Raw genomic sequence first — 19,637 nt, 5'->3', positions numbered from 1 at the left:
GCTTTTGATGGACTGGAAGTTAGAAGCTACATCAAAAGCTCTCAATTCAAGTCTCTAGCCAGAACAAGGCCAAAACGAGGCTTTTATGATCCGCGAGCATATGTGGACACATAGAAGACATCGGATTTCTTGAAGTCCTATCCACTATGCTGTAACAGCTGGCAACTGCGGGTTTGACGCTGCGGATGTACACAGCGTCAAACTCGCAGCAACTCCGGATTGGGAAAAATTATCACTTATCTTGTTTTCCCCGGACAACCACTTAGGAAAAGCAAGTAAGCCAGTAGCTTTACATATCATGGTCAGTGTGCGTAATCGGTGCTTTCTTGGATCTATCAAAACAAGAATCTGAAAGGGTATTTGATGAAAAAATATGACTTTCCCAGTCTTGAACTTATGCATGAAACTTAATATTCCTTATATTGACAAATTGAAAATCATAAAAGGTGACTGAAAACTGCATCCAAATAGAAGGTTATTGCTTATTTTGTTGTTCCATTTTTTACTCTCAATCCAGTCGTGAACTGAAGTTTAACCTTCCTGTAGTTAAAAGGTTTCTAGGCAAGGTCACTTAAATGACAGTTATTGAGACAAGAAATAATTAGACTTTCTTTATTAACCCCTTAATAACCAAGCCTGTTTGAATAATGGCCGAGTTAATAACTTAAGTATTTGATTTATTCCATCGTCGCATACAGTTTCACAATTTTTTTATCTTTCCGTGTCTATACCGTCTAAATTGTATTTGTATTACCACCATTTATGGGGCACATATACTTTATTGATTAGCTTTCCACAGCAATTCTGCTACTGTTCTAAGTGCTTTTTTCTCATATCATTTAGTGTTATGAATGAGTCACCGTAGGAGGCAAAAACAGAAATACTAGCTAAGTCCAGAAAACCAGAGAAGTTGGCAGCTATCGGATTGCAGACCCCTGAACCTATCAACAACAACTAGCAGTAGCCGTGGGGGGTTCCTACGGTGCCCTAGACCCCTCAATCACAGCCGGAGAACTAAATAGCCTAAAGACAGAAAGGGAAATCTAAACTGCCCCAGAGCAGACCCCAAAGCAATAGGCAGCCCCAACATATAATGGCGGTGAAGCAAGATGAAAAAACACTCACACAGATAGAAAGATAGGCTGAGCAAATGATGGGGCCAAAGCTAACTAAATAGGACAGGATAGAAAAGCTGCTGTCTGCAATCCACCAAAACCCTATCAAAACAAGAGCCAACAGACTGATAGGGAAAAAAGCCCTGAAGATGCTAGGCTTCAAAAAGACTATATCAGTACTCAGGTATTTTCTGAAGACAGAGCAAAAAGGAATTCAGCTCACCCCAGCAGTGAATGGCAGAAATCCAGAAAAACAAGGCAAAACAAAACCAAAACACAAATGCAAAAAGCAGAGCAGAAAACTTAGCTTTTGAGGAGCAGGAATCAGACTGGTCTCCTAGAATCCCTCAGGGAAATCACCAGCAAGGCAGAAGGGGGTCGGCTGCCTTATATCCAGTCAGCAATTCCAATCACCCAGTCATCATCATCCTGCTCAGGTGCTTGGTAATCAGCCTCACTACCTTCCTTCACCAGAAGAGGGAGTTCATCAGACCTCAATGATGAAGGGGAAAATGAACTCACAACAATTTAGCATGCAGTAAAAATATCAAAATATCAGTTATTCCCATCTTCATAATCGGGTATTGTCATTTAGTATTTGTACAGTATATACAAGCTATTTTACAATTGCTATGGCTATGACTATGATGCTGCGCGGCCAGCCAATCACAGTAATGCCACAACAAAGAAGGCGGCGGCATTACATGCCGGGTGGGAGGTCCGAATATTGTGAGGCGCGTAGTGAAATTTACTTGCTAGGATTCGAGTACTGCGAGTACCGCATTATTCGCCAAGTACCAAATCCTAACGAGAATACTCGCTCATCCCTAGTCGTGACCTGAATAACTGTTATATCCATTACCAGTCCTTCCCCTACAGAAAACTGTACTCTTCTCTTCTGCATACCTGCATCTCCAGATTCAGCTTCCTCTGGGCACTTCCCAGGCGATAACGGTCCCTCTTTCAAGCGACCCCCAGCAATGGAGACACAGTCCAAGTTAACTTTAAAACTTTCTTTACTGAGTATTTCACATGTTACATCCACAGTTGGTACATCAAGACATTTACTTGTTTCCTCATCTCTCCCTTTCTGGATGTTGCTTCTGTGCCTGGACAGAACTGTCCTAGACTGCTCCCCAGTTTTTTCCTGGCCTGACCTCACCATGATGACAATTCCTCCTCCCTGTTTCGCCCTAGACTCGAAATCATCAGTCATCAAATTTGGTTGCCTCTGGTAAAGCCTCCAGGCCATCTGTACTGATCTTGTTGAAGCTCCAAATTCCTTCATCTCATTAGTCCAACCAATTCCTGCCCTAAAAGCATCTGCTCATGCGACAAGTCACCATATACTTCCATTCTTGCACTGGCCCACTGCTATGATACACACATGCCGTGGGTAACGTGGGTTGCAGCACTTAAACGTTACGAGACTGCCGAGCTGTCCAGGCCTATAGCCAATGTGGACGCTAGGGCACCCGGGCCCCATCTGACCTAACTTCCTACAAGCTTCCCTCTTACTACCCAGCAGCCCCTCCTACTTTAAACATGCCCTGACTTGTATTAATCTAAGAACTGTGTGTACTGAAATGCCCACCATCTTGTGGCCAAATGAAGGTACTATGCTCTCCCTATAAGCCACAGTGCACAACCTATTTACATAGCAACAAGATATAAGACAGTATACATAAAGACATAGCAGAACATATATGTCAGGATCACCGCACTACACTCGCTCACTGAGCCAGTGTGCGTGTCCTGAGTACAGAAACAGTGCTAAAAGGTACCTGTGGAGCAGGGCAGCAGAGGTGACAATGCGTTCTTCAAACTATCGGTGTCAGGATCCTGTCAGCGGCGGAAAGTATAGATGCACAGGACCTGAGGACACTGAAGTTAGCAAGCTGGCACAGGACCTATGGTCATGTGACTGCAAGGGGGAGGGGCTTAGCGTCCTGCTTCAGAGATGACAGGACACCATACAACAACTCAGAGTCAGGCAAAACGGAGGTCACACACAGTACGGGCAAACGAGGCACAGGAGGGACAAACAGACGGGTAGTCAGACAAAGCCAAAGGTCAAACACAAGAGGGCAACGTGGTACCAAGGGGACAAGCAGAGAGAAGTCGGGTCACAAGCAGAGAGTCATACACGAGAGGTAGCGCAGTACAAGAGGGACAGGCAGAACTCGTAACAGGGACAGAACTGGATCAAAACCAAACAAGCAAGCAAGATATCAGGCACAAGGCACTCGTACGCACAAGGTCAACTAACTCAGCTGAGGGCAGGAGTATAACTGACACCGGACCTAGGTCCAGTGAGCATTAAATAGCCACCATCTGCTAGAGAGAGGCGGAGCAATTAACCCCCAGTCTGATCAGGATGGGCCAAAGCGAAACCCCGTCCTGGATCATGACAGTACCCCCCTCTCAATGGGGGGCCACCGGACCCCCAGGTCTCTCAGGGTACTTGGCGTGAAAGGCCCAGACCAACCGATCTGCATGGACCGATCGAGCAGGAACCCACGACCGTTCTTCAGGACCGTAGCCTTTCCAATGTACCAGATATTGAAGAGCACGACGGATCAACCTGGAGTCGACAATTCGTTCCACCTCGTACTCTGACTGCCCATCTACCAAAACCGGTGGTGGGGAAGCTGATGATTCCTCCCCACCGGACCTCACAGGTTTCAAAAGGGCCCTATGGAAAACATTTGGGATCCGCAGAGATGGCGGGAGACGCAACCGAAAAGCCACCGGGTTAACTGTTTCGGTAATTTCATAGGGACCTATAAACTTGGGTCCAAGCTTCGTAGAGGGGACCTTGAGCCTTATATTCTTGGTGGACAACCATACCTTATCCCCAATCTGAAACACTGGTCCCGCGGATCGTTTTTTGCCCGCAAAAAATTTAAATTTGTCCTGGGCCTTCGTAATGTTACTCTGGACCTCCCGCCATACCTCCCCCAACCGCTGGATCATCTCATCCGCCCCAGGACACCCAGAATTCAAACAGGAAAATTCTCCAAAATGAGGATGAAACCCATAATTGCAGAAAAAGGGAGATGTACCAGTAGACTGGTTAATGCGGTTGTTAAATGCAAACTCGGCCAACGGTAACATTGAACACCAATCATCCTGTCGGGCTGAGGTCAAGCAACGCAGAATTTGCTCCAGAGACTGATTGGTCTGTTCGGTCTGCCCATTAGTCTCAGGATGATAAGCGGATGAAAAGGACAGACCAATACCCAACCTTTTACAAAAAGCCCTCCAAAATCTGGAAACAAATTGCACTCCTCTATCAGACACCACATTCAAGGGTACTCCATGCAACCGCACCACATGCTCAACGAACAATCTGGACAATGTTTCCGCATTAGGTAGAGCTGCCATAGGTACAAAATATGCCTGCTTACTAAACCTGTCCACCACAACCCAAACGACGGTATTACCCTTGGAAGGGGGAAGGTTGGTGATGAAATCCATGGACAAATGAGTCCATGGTCTCTCAGGAATTGGCAGTGGTACCAATTCCCCGGCCGGCCGGTTATGGGGGGTTTTTGCACGGGCACAAACATCACAAGCAGACACATATTCCCCAACATCAGAGGCTAAAGCAGACCACCAGAATACTCTAGCAATGGCCTTCCAGGTAGCCGAGATCCCTGGATGTCCACCCAGAACTGAGTCATGGAACTCCCAGAGGACCTTGAGGCGAAACTGAGCTGGCACGAAAAGTTTTTCCACCGGCTTAGTTCGAGGTGCAAGAGACTGAGCTTCCCGAATCTCCCGTTCCAACATATTAGAAATATCTGCCACCACCACTCCAGGCTGAAGAATGGAGGATGGAGGTTCCGGGGGGACACCGGATCTAGACTGCGTGACAAGGCATTCGCTCTGACATTTTTAGATCCTGGCCGAAAAGTGATCGAGAAGTTGAATCGAGGAAAAAAAGTGACGATCTAGCCTGTCTGGGAGTCAACCTTTTGGCTGACTCAATGTAAGCTAGGTTTTTGTGGTCCGTAATTACGGTTATAGGATGGACAGCCCCCTCCAAAAAATGCCTCCATTCTTCAAAGGCCAACTTTACAGCCAGAAGTTCTCGATTCCCCACATCATAGTTTATCTCCGCAGGGGAGAACTTCTTCGAGAAAAAGGCACAAGGTCTCAAATTGGTCAAAGTGGCGGGTCCCTGGGACAATACCGCCCCCACCCCCACCTCTGAGGCGTCTACCTCAACAATAAATGGTTCAGACGGGTCCGGTTGAATAAGAACCAGGGCGACATGAAACATTTTTTAAAAAACTGAAATGCCGCTACCGCTGCGGTTGACCAATTCTTGATATCGGCCCCCTTTTGAGTCATGACTGTGAGGGGTTTAACCACCTGTGAGAACCCCCTTATAAATTTACGGTAGTAATTGGCGAATCCTAGGAAACGCTGCAGAGCCTTCAAATCACAAGGTTGAACCCACTCGACAATGGCCTGCACCTTATTAGGATCCATGCGATACCCTTCAGCAGACACAATGAACCCCAGAAAAGACAGTTCTTGGACGAAAAATAAGCACTTTTCTAATTTAGCAAAGAGACAGTTCTCCCGGAGCCTTTGGAGAACTGCCCGAACATGACCAATGTGAGCCTGTTTATCAGGAGAGTAGATCAATATGTCATCCAAATATACCACCATAAAACGTCCAATGAAATCAGAGAACACATGATTAATGAAAGTTTGGAAAACCGCTGGAGCATTGTTAAGGCCGAAAGGCATGACCAAATTTTCAAACAACCATTCAGTAGTGAGAAAGACGGTTTTCCACTCATCTCCGTCCCAGACTTGGATAAGGTTATACGCTCCCCGTAGATCTAACTTTGAAAACCACTTAGCTCCGGACAACTGGTTGTATAAATCAGGAATAAGTGGAAGGGGATACGTATTCCTCACAGTTATCTTATTTAACTCACGAAAATCCAGGCATGGGCGTAAACCACCGTCTTTTTTCTTTACAAAAAGAACCCCGCCGCCACGGGAGAAACAGAAGGACGAATGTGTCCCTTACGGAGACTCTCGGAAATATATTCTTTCATCGCGGCCCGTTCCGGACCCGAAAGATTATACAAGCGGGCTTTGGGCAATTTAGCACCTGGAAACAGGTCAACAGTACAATCAAATGGGCGGTGTGGTGGTAAAACCTCAGCCTATTTTTCGGAGAAAACGTCCGTATAGTCTTTCAGGCACTCCGGAATACCTTCCAGACCCACGGACGACACAGACACCGTAACAAGACATTTTTCAGAACAATAGGGACCTCATTTAACAATGTCCCGAGATTCCCAATTAATCACAGGATTATGCAATTGTAACCAGGGGAACCACAGCAACAGTCCTGCAGGCAGGTTGTCCATCACAAAACATGAAATGTGTTCCTGGTGTAAGGAACTCACTTTAAGGAGAAACTCTTCAGTACGAAACATAACATTATTCTTAACCAGTGGTGTTTTGTCAATGGCAACAATGTGAATAGGAGTCTCCAACCTAACTGTCCCTAACTTACTCCTGGCCACCAAGTCAGAGTCAATAAAGTTCAATGATGATCCGCAATCCACAAAGGCAGAAGTGGATGTAGAGACACTCCCACAACAAAGTTCCACTTGCAACAACATTTTTGAAAAGGCAGAAAAGGGTACCTGAGAGCCTGGGTGACCTACACGACAATCACCCGGGCTCAGTCGCTTGTTGGTCAGTGGACGGGAGAGGCAATCCTTTTTCCAATGTCCAGCATCGCCACAGTGAAAACAACATTTTCCCAGGCGCCGTTGTCTCCTTTCGTTCCCTTTGAGGTCGATGGTTCCCATCTCCATGGTTTCCAATGTAGGACAGGCTCCCCTTCTTTGGGAGAATAACGGTGTCTCAATTTGCATCACTCCCCTCGCCCGTAGCCTGCGATCCATTCGGACGGCCTGTGTCATAGCCTCCTCCAAGGAATCAGGTGGAGGGTGGAGAGCCAAGGCGTCTTTCAGATGTTCAGACGGGCCTCTACGGAACAAACCCTGAAGAGCGGCATCATTCCAGCAGACCTCAGCAGCCCAGCGCCTGAACTCTGAACAAAACCACTCGGCTGAGTGCTTCCCCTAGCACACACTCATCATCATGTCCTCAGCCATAAGCATCTGATCAGGCTCATCATAAATATGCCCCAGGGCCTCAAAAAATGCATCCACATTCATACGCTCAAGGGCCATGGTCGAAAGGGAGAAAGCCCAAGCTTGGGGGGCTCCCCTTAACAGAGACATAATGACCCCCACTCTCTGACCTTTATCCCCCAAAAAGTGTGGTCTCAATGAAAAAAAAAAAAACTTACAGCCCTCCTTGAAAACTCTGAACTTCTTTTTAACTCGAGAAAAGGTATCCGGTAAGTTAACCGGAGACTCAGGGGATACTAATGTAACATCCCGAGCCCCCGATGAGACTACCCCCTGCACAGTGTCAGCGATCAGCTGCTGAGACTGAGCCAGGACTCATTGTTCTCCAAGGAATTTCTGAGACATCTGAGTCAGCTGCTTTACCTGCTCAGAAAGAGCGTGCATAGGATCCAACACATACACAGGAGAAGGGGAGCAGAGAAAAAAAAATGGTAATGGTCAGTTATAATGTCAGGAACACTGCACTACACTCGCTCACTGAGCCAGTGTGCGTGTCCTGAGTACAGAAACAGTGCTAAAAGATACCTGTGGAGCAGGGCAGCAGAGGTGACAATGCTTGCTTCAAACTATCGGTGTCAGGATCCTGTCAGCGCCGGAAAGTAAAGATGCACAGGACCTGAGGACACTGAAGTTAGCAAGCTGGCACAGGACCTATGGTCATGTGACTGCAAGGGGGAGGGGCTTAGCATCCTGCTTTCAGAGATGACAGGACACCATACAACAACTCAGAGTCAGGCAAAACGAAGGTTACGCACAGTACGGGCAAACGAGGCACAGGAGAGACAAACAGATGGGTGGTCAGACAAAGCCAAAGGTCATACACAAGAGGGCGACGTGGTACCAAGGGGACGAGCAGAGAGAAGTCGGGTCACAATCAGAGAGTCATACACGAGAGGTTGCGCAGTACAAGAGGGACAGGCAGAACTCGTAACAGGGACAGAACTGGATCAAAACCAAACAAGCAAGCAAGATATCAGGCACAAGGCACACGTACGCACAAGGTCAATTAACTCAGCCGAGGGCAGGAGTATAACTGACACCGGACCTAGGTCCAGTGAGCATTAAATAGCCGCCCTCTGCCAGAGAGAGGCGGAACAATTAACCCCCAGTCTAATCAGGACGGGCCAAAGCGAAACCCCGTCCTGGATAATGACAACATATATACTGTATATATATATATATATATACACTATAGATTTAACTTCTAAGGTAATACACAATTAGGTGTAGCAATACCCTTCATATGAGTCATAATACATTTACTCATGTAGCAATACCACATTATATCAAAAAACATACGCAGAATTTACATTACATTAAAACATGCGGTACCGGGATCAGCTGAGAAGGAAAGGGAAAACAGTAACATTCTTCCATCCCCTTACAAATCCTCACAGTGCGCAGTGTGTGCGCTGTCAGAATTCTTTGGTACAGCACCAGGAGCGGGCAGTGGTGTGACTGCAAGTATGCAATTTGTGAGGCTTCTGACTACATGTGTCCAGCATCACTCATTTCACTTGTATTGAGTAAGACCTCACACATCTAATCAGAATGCAGCTGTAGGTATGCAAATCTCATACTTGTGGTGAGGCGCCTGCTCGCTATCCGCGAAGGTACTGGGAAATACTGACAGCGTGCACACTGCACAAAGTGAGGATTCACAAGTCTGCGGTCACATAGAGAGACTGAATACTTGTATCCCAAGCCTGTAGACCCCTTTTAATTGATAATTGTGCAGAAATATCCTGCAGTAAAACATATACCAGTAGTCAGCAAGTGCTGATAAAAAGATGATAACAAATACAGGGTATTTAGTCGATACATTTTTTGCAAAAAAATGTATACCAAGTTGCTCCACCGCGTCAAGGTAACCTCTATTGAAGCAGTCCCTATCTAATGTATTTAAAACCTGAACATGTGAACAGTGTCTAAATGAACAGGATGAAGACAGGCGCTTCCTGGTGTGGGCACGTGGTGTAAGCCAGCTCTTTATGTGCATGTCACACAAGAGAGGGGTCTGGTCTCTCAAATCATGCATAGGCATGGAAAAAACTGGATTAAAAACACATGTGACATGCACACATATGAACAACAGGTAGGACACTGTTCATACCACCCACTGACTCAAACACAAACAGAGAGCACAGACTGACAATTGTGCAGAAATATCCTGCAGTAAAACATATACCAGTAGTCAGCAAGTGCTGATAAAAAGATGATAACAAATACAGGGTATTTAGTCGATACTTTTTTTGCAAAAAAATGTATACCAAGCTGCTCCACCGCGTCAAGGTAACCCCTATTGAAGCAGTCCCTATCTAATGTATTTAAAACCTGAACATGTGAACAGTGTCTAAATGAACAGGATGAAGACAGGTGCTGAGTAGCCTCATTGCACTGGTTGTCTGTCTTGCTTTTGCTTAAATAGATATGAGCTGGGTTTTTATCCCAGAGTGGATGAGGAGTTCAGGATGCAGGGGAAGGGGGGAGGAGAAGTGGCCCAAAAGTGGAGAAAGAAGGAAATTTATCTGATAAAATATATCATAAGATTTTTATTCTTGTGTTATATATATTTATGTAAAATTTGTTGAAACAACAGGGGCTATTTATAAGCTGGGAAGAAGATGTGTTCAGATAAAATAAAAGGGGGAAATCTAAAGGGGCGAATGCACAGCAAGAGAGTGAAGAGAATTTTATTGCTTTCAAATGGTAGAAAAGTGGATTTTCAGATGGGTTTAGATTTAACACCTGAACAAATTTACTATTTTTCTAAACTGCTGTTATTTTTATAGGTGGTATAAATGGAGATCCTCCATTATGTTCCACATGCAGTGGAAACTGTACTGCAAGTTCAGGCTGCGCGTGTACCACATCTTCCTCGTTTTGCCTTCCTGATCCCCATACATGTCCAATGAACTCCTCTAGATGCTGCCTCTCAAACCTCTCCTGGCATCCCGATCTGGCCTGCTGTATAGGTGAGAGATTTCTTTCTTTTCAATAAAAATGCATTCTTTTATTCACTATACGCACTGTTCGGGAATAGTATACTTTGTTCCATTATATACTGTGGACATTGCCTTTTTGTAATATTGATAAGACCAGGTAACTGCTAGTTTCATGCTTGCAGACCTCCAGTGGGGGCCCACCCATCTGATATCTGAATCACTGGTATCATTGTGACATCTATTGTTACAGACTAATGATCAGTTTGACTAAGTAGTAATGGTTTATAGATGATTGCACTCCTTATTATCTTACTGCTCATTCACTTTAATTGACTTAGTTGATGTAGATACTTATTCTAGGAATGATACCTTTATTGGCTAACCAGAGGAATTATGTGTGTAAGCTTTTGAAGCACAAAGCCTGCAAACATAATTCTGGTTAGCCAATAAAGGTATCACTCCCAGAATACTTTGTCATTTTTGGGCATAAAAGTATTTACGTAGTTTTTTTTTCTGGCTAACATGGTACCACAATATAATTTTTAATCGTACATCATAACTGACTTAGTAAAATGTATGTTTTAATATCCGTCTCGCCTCATCAACTTTGTTACTGTCACCTGCCTAAATGTCTGGTTGGTTTGCGACCAATTAATACAAACCCTTTGCTGATTATCCATTGCAGTTTAGTCTTCCGCCTTAGCCTTCTATAACCAGTACATTTATTAGAATTTTTATATTATTGCCTATTGTCTTGCTCCTTGAATTGTAGTTTCCAAGGTATTTCCTGCCCAAAACTATGACCGTCTGATTACACTCCAGTTCCATTATAGCTTCTGCACTGCAGTGACTACAGAGAAGACTGTGACCTGGGGAACCAACCCAAAACCCTCCTATTAGCAGTAAAAACTGGGATAACCCCTTAAACACCACACCTCTTCTTACTACCTGCCATAGTGTACCTGCACATGTGTTTCGTTTATGGGAACTTTCTCCAAGTATTTAGCAACATACATGTTGCATGTCTGCAAATGAGGAAGGTTGGGATCCATGCAAGGTAGAATCTTGATGCTGCAAAGGCCTATTAACACTAAGCGCTATTACCCTAACTAAGATGAGGCAGGATGTGGTAGAGACTAGTCTCTCAGAGACTAGTCTCTCAGAAACTAGCATGGTAGGACTAGCTGAGGAGCCTGCAGTCACTTTGGCTCAGCCCTGACTTATTAGGATCTCCTTCGGAAGTCGAGATCCATGACCTTTGTAGTGACCACTCTGTAGTTATGCCACTTGCCATAATTTGTTCAGCTGGAGTGCCTGTGTCATCCTGGGAAGCTCCTCTGACCAGTCTACACTTGTCAAAGATGTTTTACAGTATGGGTGTGAGATATATAATTGTATATTTACTTTAATCTGAGATATTCTTGTTTTCCTGACAGAGGAGCCATATTGCACCCCAGCCTGTTTTGCAGATGAAGAATGCACCTATGTAAATAACTATGCAGCCTGTGTAGCTAATACAACCTACTATCAAAATCTGGGCCTCAGTAAGTTGGTTTATGAGCTAATTTGTTGCACAACTTTATTATTATTATTATTATTATTATTATTATTATTATTATTATACATTTTTATAGCGCCATTTATTCCATGGCACTTTACATGTGATGAGGGGCAAATATAGACAAGTACAATAAACATAAGCAAAACAAGGCACACACAAGTACAGAAGGAGAGATGACCCTGCCCGCAAGGGCTCACAGTCTACAGGGTATGGGTGAGGATACAATAGGAGAGGGTAGAACTGGTCGTGCAGAAGTTCAGTAGACTGAAGATCACTGCAGGTTGTAGGCTTGTCAGATGGGGTGGGTCTTCAGGTTCTTTTCAAAGGTTTCCATGGTAGGAGAGAGTCTGATGTGTTGGGGTAGCGAGTTCCAGAGTATGGGGGAAGCACTGGAGAAGTCTTGTATGCGGTTGTGGTAAGAAGAGATAAGAGGGGATAAGAGAAGGAGATCTTGAGAGGATCGAAGGTTGTGTTTAGGTAAGTAGCGGGAGACCATGTCACAGATGTATGGAGGAGACAGGTTGTGTATGGCTTTGTATGTCATAGTTAGGGTTTTGAACTGGCGCCTCTGGATTATAGGAAGCCAATGAAGGGCTTGGTATAGGGGAGAAGCTGGGGAATAACAGGGAGACAGGTGGATTAGTCAGGCAGCAAAGTGTAGGATGGATTGGAGTGGTGCCAGAGTGCTAGAGGGGAGGCCAGAGAGTAGGAGGTTGCAGTAGTCGAGGAGGGAGATAAGGGCATGCACTAGTGTTTTTGTGGTTTGATGGTCAAGGAATGCACGGATCCGGGAAATATTTTCAGTTTGAGATGGCAGGAGGGGGCAAGGGCTTGGATATGTGGCTTGAAAGAGAGGGCAGAGTCAAGGATCACCCCAAGGCACCAAGCATGCGGGACTGGGGAAAGTGAGCAGTCATTGACATTGATGGATAGTTCTGGTGGAGGAGTAGAGTGAGATGGGGGAAAGATGATGAATTCTATTTTGTCCATGTTCAGTTTTAGAAAGTGAGCAGAGAAGAAAGCTGAAATAGCAGACAGACATTGTGGGATTTTGGTCAGTAAGGAGGTGAGGTCAGGTCCAGATAGGTAGATCTGCATGTCATTGGCATAGAGATGATACTGCAACCCGTGGGATTCTATGAGCTGTCCCAGGCCGATGGTGTAGATGGAGAAGAGTAGGGGTCCTAGAACAGAGCCTTGAGGAACTCCGTCAGACAGGGAGCGAGGTGAGGAGGCGGTGTGGCTCCCCTGAGGGTCCAGTCGCCACAGAGGTACTGCTCCTGACCCAGAGGTGTGGTATCCCACAACCAGATAAGGTGGATACGCCTAACCAGTCTCCAACACCCACATCCCACACACACCAGTAGTGTAGCAGAGCACCCTTTATGGCCCCTGCTTGGAACACGAAGAGTGCTGGGAGGTGGGCGGAGCTTAGCTTAGAGGGGGAGCATGATAGAAAGTGAGATCAGATACCTCTGAGGGAGGGAAGCATGAGGATGTGTCAGCAGCAACTCTACAGAATAGAGGCTGCTGGACAGATTGGATTATAAAGGAAGCTCCCTAGGGAAGAAGGTTCCTCTGGCACACGGCCAGAGCGTACTTCCCGTGGGTCCCTTATCCACGCTGACTACAGGTCAGGTGAAGGGAGAAACTGGTCGCAAAGGGAACGGCCCCTAGCCTAGTCCGCGTACCTCAGGGCGCTACTAGCAAGCCAATAGCTTTGGTTACTTTATGGACTATCGCCCCTACCACAGTTAGTCTGACTGGAAATGCGGCTATAAAGGATCACAGAAATGGTGAGGCGTTGTCTGACAGGATTCGCAGCTGCTAGCCCAGAATGATAACTGTGAAGTGCTGGAAAGGAAGGAAGGAGTTAAAGCAGCATATTGTTTGGAGACGGCCAAGACAGGTACATACTGACAGGAAAAGATGGAAGGGTGTACTTCATCTTATCTGGGAGTTGTCTGGACCCTTCACCTGGAAAACGCAGCATTGAAGCGGGCACCTGTACTGCAGACAGAACTGTGAGTAAAGCCATTGGAACTGCATTCAACTGAGTCACTTGTCTCCTTTCCTTGCCCTCTCACCCAGCTCTGCTACATCTTCCTCTCTACACTACCTCACCATCTACTAACTCATCTCTACTGCCCTGGGACTACAGCTCTACCTGTGGAGAGCGATAACAACTCAGCTCCATCATAACATCTGTCCCAGAGAAGCAACACTGCAACGCTGGTCACTCTGACGAGAATACCACAGGTGGCGTCATGAATCATTACATAAACTTTATCCCCATTCAATTCAACCCCTTTTACATGACCGCCTGGGGCCACGGACCGGGTCACTGCCACTGTGACACATCCCTTTAAGGACGACCGGCCCGGTACCGAGTACCCCATGGCCCCTGGGGCGCATCAGTGGTGTGGAAGAGGGAGATACTGAATGTTCAGTCTGTTAGATATGACGAGATCCAGGATAGGGCCAAGTCTGTGATGCTAAGAGATGAGAGAATCTGTAGCAGGTAGGAATGGTCCACAGTGTCTAAGGCAGAAGGCAGGTCCAGGAGAAGGAAGACATAGTGTTTTTTGTTCTTGGTGGTTAGTAGGTCGTTGGTGACTTTAGTTAGGGCAGTTTCAGTTGAGTGATGCAGTCGGAAGCCAGATTGTAACCGGTCAAAGAGGGAGCAGGAGGAGAGGTGGGAGGACATTTCAAGATAGACATGAAAGTTGGTTTAAGAGCTAATTCGTTGCACAACTTACAAAAAAGTCAAAAGATCAGGTATACATTGATGGGAGTGAGTTGACCCGTGACATTTCATCTTTGCAGGTGTATATAATGTGAGCTCTATGATAGACTGTAAAGGAGCAAACATGACAGTGTCAGTGGGAAAGAACTTGTTGGAGACCCTACACTATAACCCATCTGCCCTAACTCTGTCCCAGTACAACTGCACAGGGGCTGTGTTGAACACACTGAATGGGCAGCGCGTGTACTCATATACTGTACAAACCAAGGAGGGGGTCTGTGGGAATACGATGACGGTGAGTCAAGAATCATATACACAAGTATATATTGATATATGAATGTAATTGAAATGCATGTTTTAGAATGGAATCCTTATCTTATGAAGTGTGCTAGTGTCTGGTGAGATAGTTGTAAACATTACACATTCTGAGCAAGATGTCGAGAATTTATATTTTACTTAGGAAGTAATCTGGAAATTACAACATTTATTCATCTACAATTGTATCCCAGACAGGATCATTTTCTTATATATCGATGGCCTATCTGTGGAACAACTAATATGAGATTGGTGATGGTTTGTGTAGATTTCTACTGAGTGGTATGGGTGATGAGTTTTCGATCCCCAACAATAGCATATAAAAGTACTGTACGACCCCTTTAATTCCTGAAAAAGATGTCTATAACGTCAAATTATAATGTAATTTATAATATTGGGGTTGGACACGATGATCCTGGAGGTCCCTTCCAACTGTAATTCTCCATGATTCTGTGATTCTAGATGAACTTGGGTTTGATGATCATGCTTTTTAAAGAAAAAAACCCTGATGGGATTATGTATAATTACCTTCTGACCTGCAAATTGAAAACTGGAAAAAAGAAGTGTGAAAACCATCTGTCATTGTTTGCAGTATATTTATCAAGTCCATTATGTCTATTTTTTTATCTCATCGCTAATGACACCTAAGTAATTTAGCTTGTTATTCTGTTAAGGAGCTCTGTAGTAACCATACTTTCAAGTAACTTTTCAGAAAAAATTGTCTTCTGTGTGTACAAGTGGAATAACACTTTTTCTGGCTATTATATGACTTGTATCCTCCATTTTGACCAATTTTCCAATCTACATGCTGTATAGGTGTCCGATAAAGACTTGTTAGAAAGGTCAGCATGATCTCTCTGTGTCTCCCTCAGCTCCTTTCCTCACTCTGCTCCTCTTTCCTCCTCCTCTCCTCTCCATAGTTTTCACTAGGCTGTGTCATATGAAACCACAATGATCTAGCAGCCAGTCTTGGTGGATGTGAGTGGTTTTCTCAAAGTGGATGACAAGTTCAGAATGGGACAGGAAGATGTGTCTTATAAATAGATAATGATTCAGATTTTCAGATCAGATATATCACAAACTGTCTTACATTTGCCTGCTCCATTAAGTTATGTTTAATTTGTTAAAAGTCCAGTTCCCACTTAATAACACTTTTCAGAGGATACATGTATAAACAAAATGAAACATTACTGAGTAGCCCACTAAAAAAAAATGAAATAAGAGTTGTCAAAGCAATGGTTAGAAACTATGGGGAAATAGGGGTAAAACAAGTTGTAAAAATAGCTATTCTGTACAATGGTCAGGCCATCTCTTCTTTAAGGGAACCTGTCACCTGAGTCATGCTACCCAAACCATAGCAAGAGGCCTGTCAATTACCTATGGTGGCACTGGGAAAAGCTGGCCAGGGTGGCGCTAGACCTCTCTCATCTCCGGCTATGGTCCTCAGCTGGCTCATCAAACTGTATTTTCTCTGAAATGCCAAAGCATTTCAAAGAAAAATATACATAGATGCAATCATGATGTAGCCAGGCTGCATGTGGTATGGTACAGCATAAATCACATCAAGCAGGATAACTTTAACCCCTTTATGACCGCTGACGGGATAGTAAGTCTGCGGTTAGACTCCCCTACTTTGAGGTGGGCTCCGGCGGTGAGCCCACCTCAAAGCCACGACAAATCAGCTGTTATAATCAGCTGACATGTGCCCGCAATAGGTGAGAGTGGAATCGGGATCCGCTCGCGCCTATTAACTAGTTAAATCCCACTGTCAAACGCTGACAGCAGGCATTTAACTACTGCTTCTGGTAGCAAACTTTGGAATTTTTTTTCACCACTTACAGTAGATAAAAGAGAACATAGACATGTTTGGTGTCTATGAACTCGTAATGACCTGGAGAATCATAATGGTAGGTCAGTTTTATCATTTAGGGAACCTAGCAAAAAAGCCAAACAAAAAACTAGTGTGGGATTGCACTTTTTTTTGCAATGTCACCACACTTGGAATTTTTCTCCCATTTTCAAGTACACAACATGGTAAAACCAAAAGTACAACTCGTCCCGCAAAAAATAATCCCTCACATGGCCATATTGATGGAAAAATAAATAAGTTATTACTCTGGAAAGAAGGGGAGCGAAAAACGAAAGCGAAAAATTGAAAAAAGCTCCGGTCATGAAGTGGTTAAACATGTTAGTACTGTGAGGGGGATCATATACAAGTGTCGGTATGTGTCCCTCAGGATGCGCATAGAGACATACTAAACCTGCTGGAACTCATTGAGATTACAGCAAAACATCTGTGATTACAAGGCAGAGTAAAAGAAGAGTATGGATTTGGTCAAAGTAGTTGACCAAGTCAAATTTTAGGAAAACCTGACAATTTTGGAGGGATTTGCAGGTTTGGGAGTAGGGCGAATCCCTCCCTCCACTCCGGGTTTTGGGAATGGCTCTATGTCCACGATTCCCATTTAAACTCTCAGTTTTGTCTTGGGTATGTCAGTTTTTTGTTTTGCAAGCTGCAGAGCTAGAAGCTCTGTGCAACCCAGGCCTGTGTGAAGGTAACACAGAGCTAGGGACTTCACAGCAGCTGATGCACCCAAGAGATACGGTGGTGCCGTTGATTTAGACACAGACTTTTTTGAGAACCCAGCTGCGAACGGAAGGATATTGCTTACCTGTTTTTGTGAGTTTTCCGGAATAAAGATGTTTTATGTTGACCTTTCTGGGGTCCCAACCTATCTGTCATACTGTGCGAACACCGCTGCACTACAGTACACATAAATTTGCATGAAACAGTAACCCATCCAATGTCTGTCAAATATAAGGAAAAATGAGTTTTAACCACTATAAAAAATATATTAACAAACTAAATTGAGCCTAATAACCCCCACAGCATCCAAGTAAGAGCAGAGATGTCAAACTCAAATACACAATGGACAAAATTAAAAGCTTGGACAAAGTCGCAGGCCGACCTTGATATTTATTTAAAAAATTTCTACAATTGAGGAAGTTTTTCCTTATCATCAAATATAACAATGAATCTTTTCATAAGGAAACAAAAGTAAATTGTAATTTATAGATCTTATCATATTGGAATAATATAATGTTATATTAGTGCAGTAAAAAACATATAGCCCAATGGCCTAAATTAAATAAGTAATAACAAAGGATAAAAAAATTGAATAATGCAGATAATAAAGTATGATGCCAACAAAAGTTCCTCCCAAACACAGTAAGACGCCCCAAAGTAAATTCCTCCACAGTACCCCCTGCATGCACGGTATGATGACCCTACTGTACCCCTCCTCAAATCCCCTGACAAAGTATGGTGACCTCATCATAATATGATTCCTCAACAGTAATCCCCAAAAACTTCTCCACACAGTACAATGGACCCCACATAGTCCTATATGCGGTGCAACAGCCCCACATGCTGTTCCATATACCTGTAGAATTTAGTGTACCTTATCCTGGTCTCTAATAATGCAGGGCCAGAATTGGACTGAAATTCAGTCCTGACAATTGAAAGCATACAAGCTCACGGTCATGTAGTCTGTAGTTACTGATCAGTAACTTCTGTAGTTATGATCTATATTGCAGAGTTGAAAGTTAGCACCGTGTAATGAAAATACTGTGTGCCGCAGACCGATTTAGCTAACAGTCAATGAAAGAGATGCAGAGCGGGGGCTAAACAGATGCTTTACGGGTCAGCAGTCCAAACTGAAGAAACAGCCAATTAGAAATTTGCTCTGCACAAACTCTCTTGTGCCTTTTCCCAAGTCCCAGTTAAAGGGGTCAGCCAACAGAGATATAAAGTTGTTGTTTTTTTAGACATGGATGGTTTATAAAGAACAAATGGAGAAATACTCACCTTAAGAGAAACATCTGACTGCAGAAGTATGGTGACATTTGACCAGAGCGCACAGTTCCCCTACCTCTTCGGGGCTGGTGTGCTCCTAACTAAGTTATGACCAGCAGCAAGTGCAAGTTCAGGCCCCTGTATCTTCGGAGGAGCACAGTGGTACTGAAATTATCCAGGACCAGCTATCAGCCAGCTTTGTAGCATTGTTTGCAAGCTGGTGATTCACTGCAGAAGTGGTAACTTTGACAATGAGCAATAAACAATAAAACTAAAAATCTCCCTTGCTTTTGAGGATTGAAAAGATTTTTTAAATAACAAACACATTTCAAAGTTGGGGAAAAAAAAAGAAGGACCGTGAAGTCAGCTCATTAGACAGCTGGCACTCAGCATGGTTCCATTGAAGTAAACATATGTAACAGGAGGGAAAGATCCAGCAAGAAAATAGCAGTCTAAAAAATAACTTTTAATCCATTATTTAAAAACATGGATGGTACAAAGTTGGCAGGCAAAAAAACACATTATTGGATCAACGCGTTTCGACTTTGCAGTCTTTGTCAAGATCGGAAACGCGTTGATCTGACAACAATATTTTTTTTTGCCTGACAACTTTGTGCCATCCATGTTTTCAAATAATGGTTTAAAAGTTATTTTCTAGACTGCTATTTTCTCGCTGGATCCTTCCCTCCTGTTGTTACATTTCAAAGTTGGGTATTTTTTAAGCACATTGCAAATCTACTAATTTAAGATGATGAGAAAGCAACTTTTATAGTCTACCTCTTGCTGCTGCTTCTAGATTCCTTCAGTCCTTTTATTGCTAATCAAAATATGAAGGTGACCATCCAGGAAGTGGATATAGGTGGTGCAGGTGGTAATAAGAGGAGAGTGGACAATCAATTGCA

The 19,637-nt window shown here is 44.2% G+C and overlaps 1 protein-coding gene across 1 annotated transcript in view; it reads left to right on the top strand.

Annotated features, from left to right (window-relative positions):
- The window catches only part of LOC141047480 (uromodulin-like), a 46,087-nt gene that overhangs the window by 11,934 nt on the left and 14,516 nt on the right, over positions 1–19,637 (top strand). The window contains exons 3-5 of the mRNA XM_073542590.1: positions 10,105–10,287; positions 11,694–11,801; positions 14,645–14,859. Of these exons, the coding sequence (XP_073398691.1) occupies positions 10,105–10,287; positions 11,694–11,801; positions 14,645–14,859 (506 nt within the window). The remainder of the gene's footprint in view (positions 1–10,104; positions 10,288–11,693; positions 11,802–14,644; positions 14,860–19,637) is intronic.

Source organism: Dendrobates tinctorius, unplaced genomic scaffold (assembly GCF_039654945.1).
Source record: "Dendrobates tinctorius isolate UK_male_01 unplaced genomic scaffold, ASM3965494v1 ptg000127l, whole genome shotgun sequence".
Lineage (NCBI taxonomy): Eukaryota > Metazoa > Chordata > Amphibia > Anura > Dendrobatidae > Dendrobates > Dendrobates tinctorius.
The sequence above is the reverse complement of the archived record's forward strand: the minus strand, read 5'-3'. Positions and strand labels throughout refer to the sequence as shown.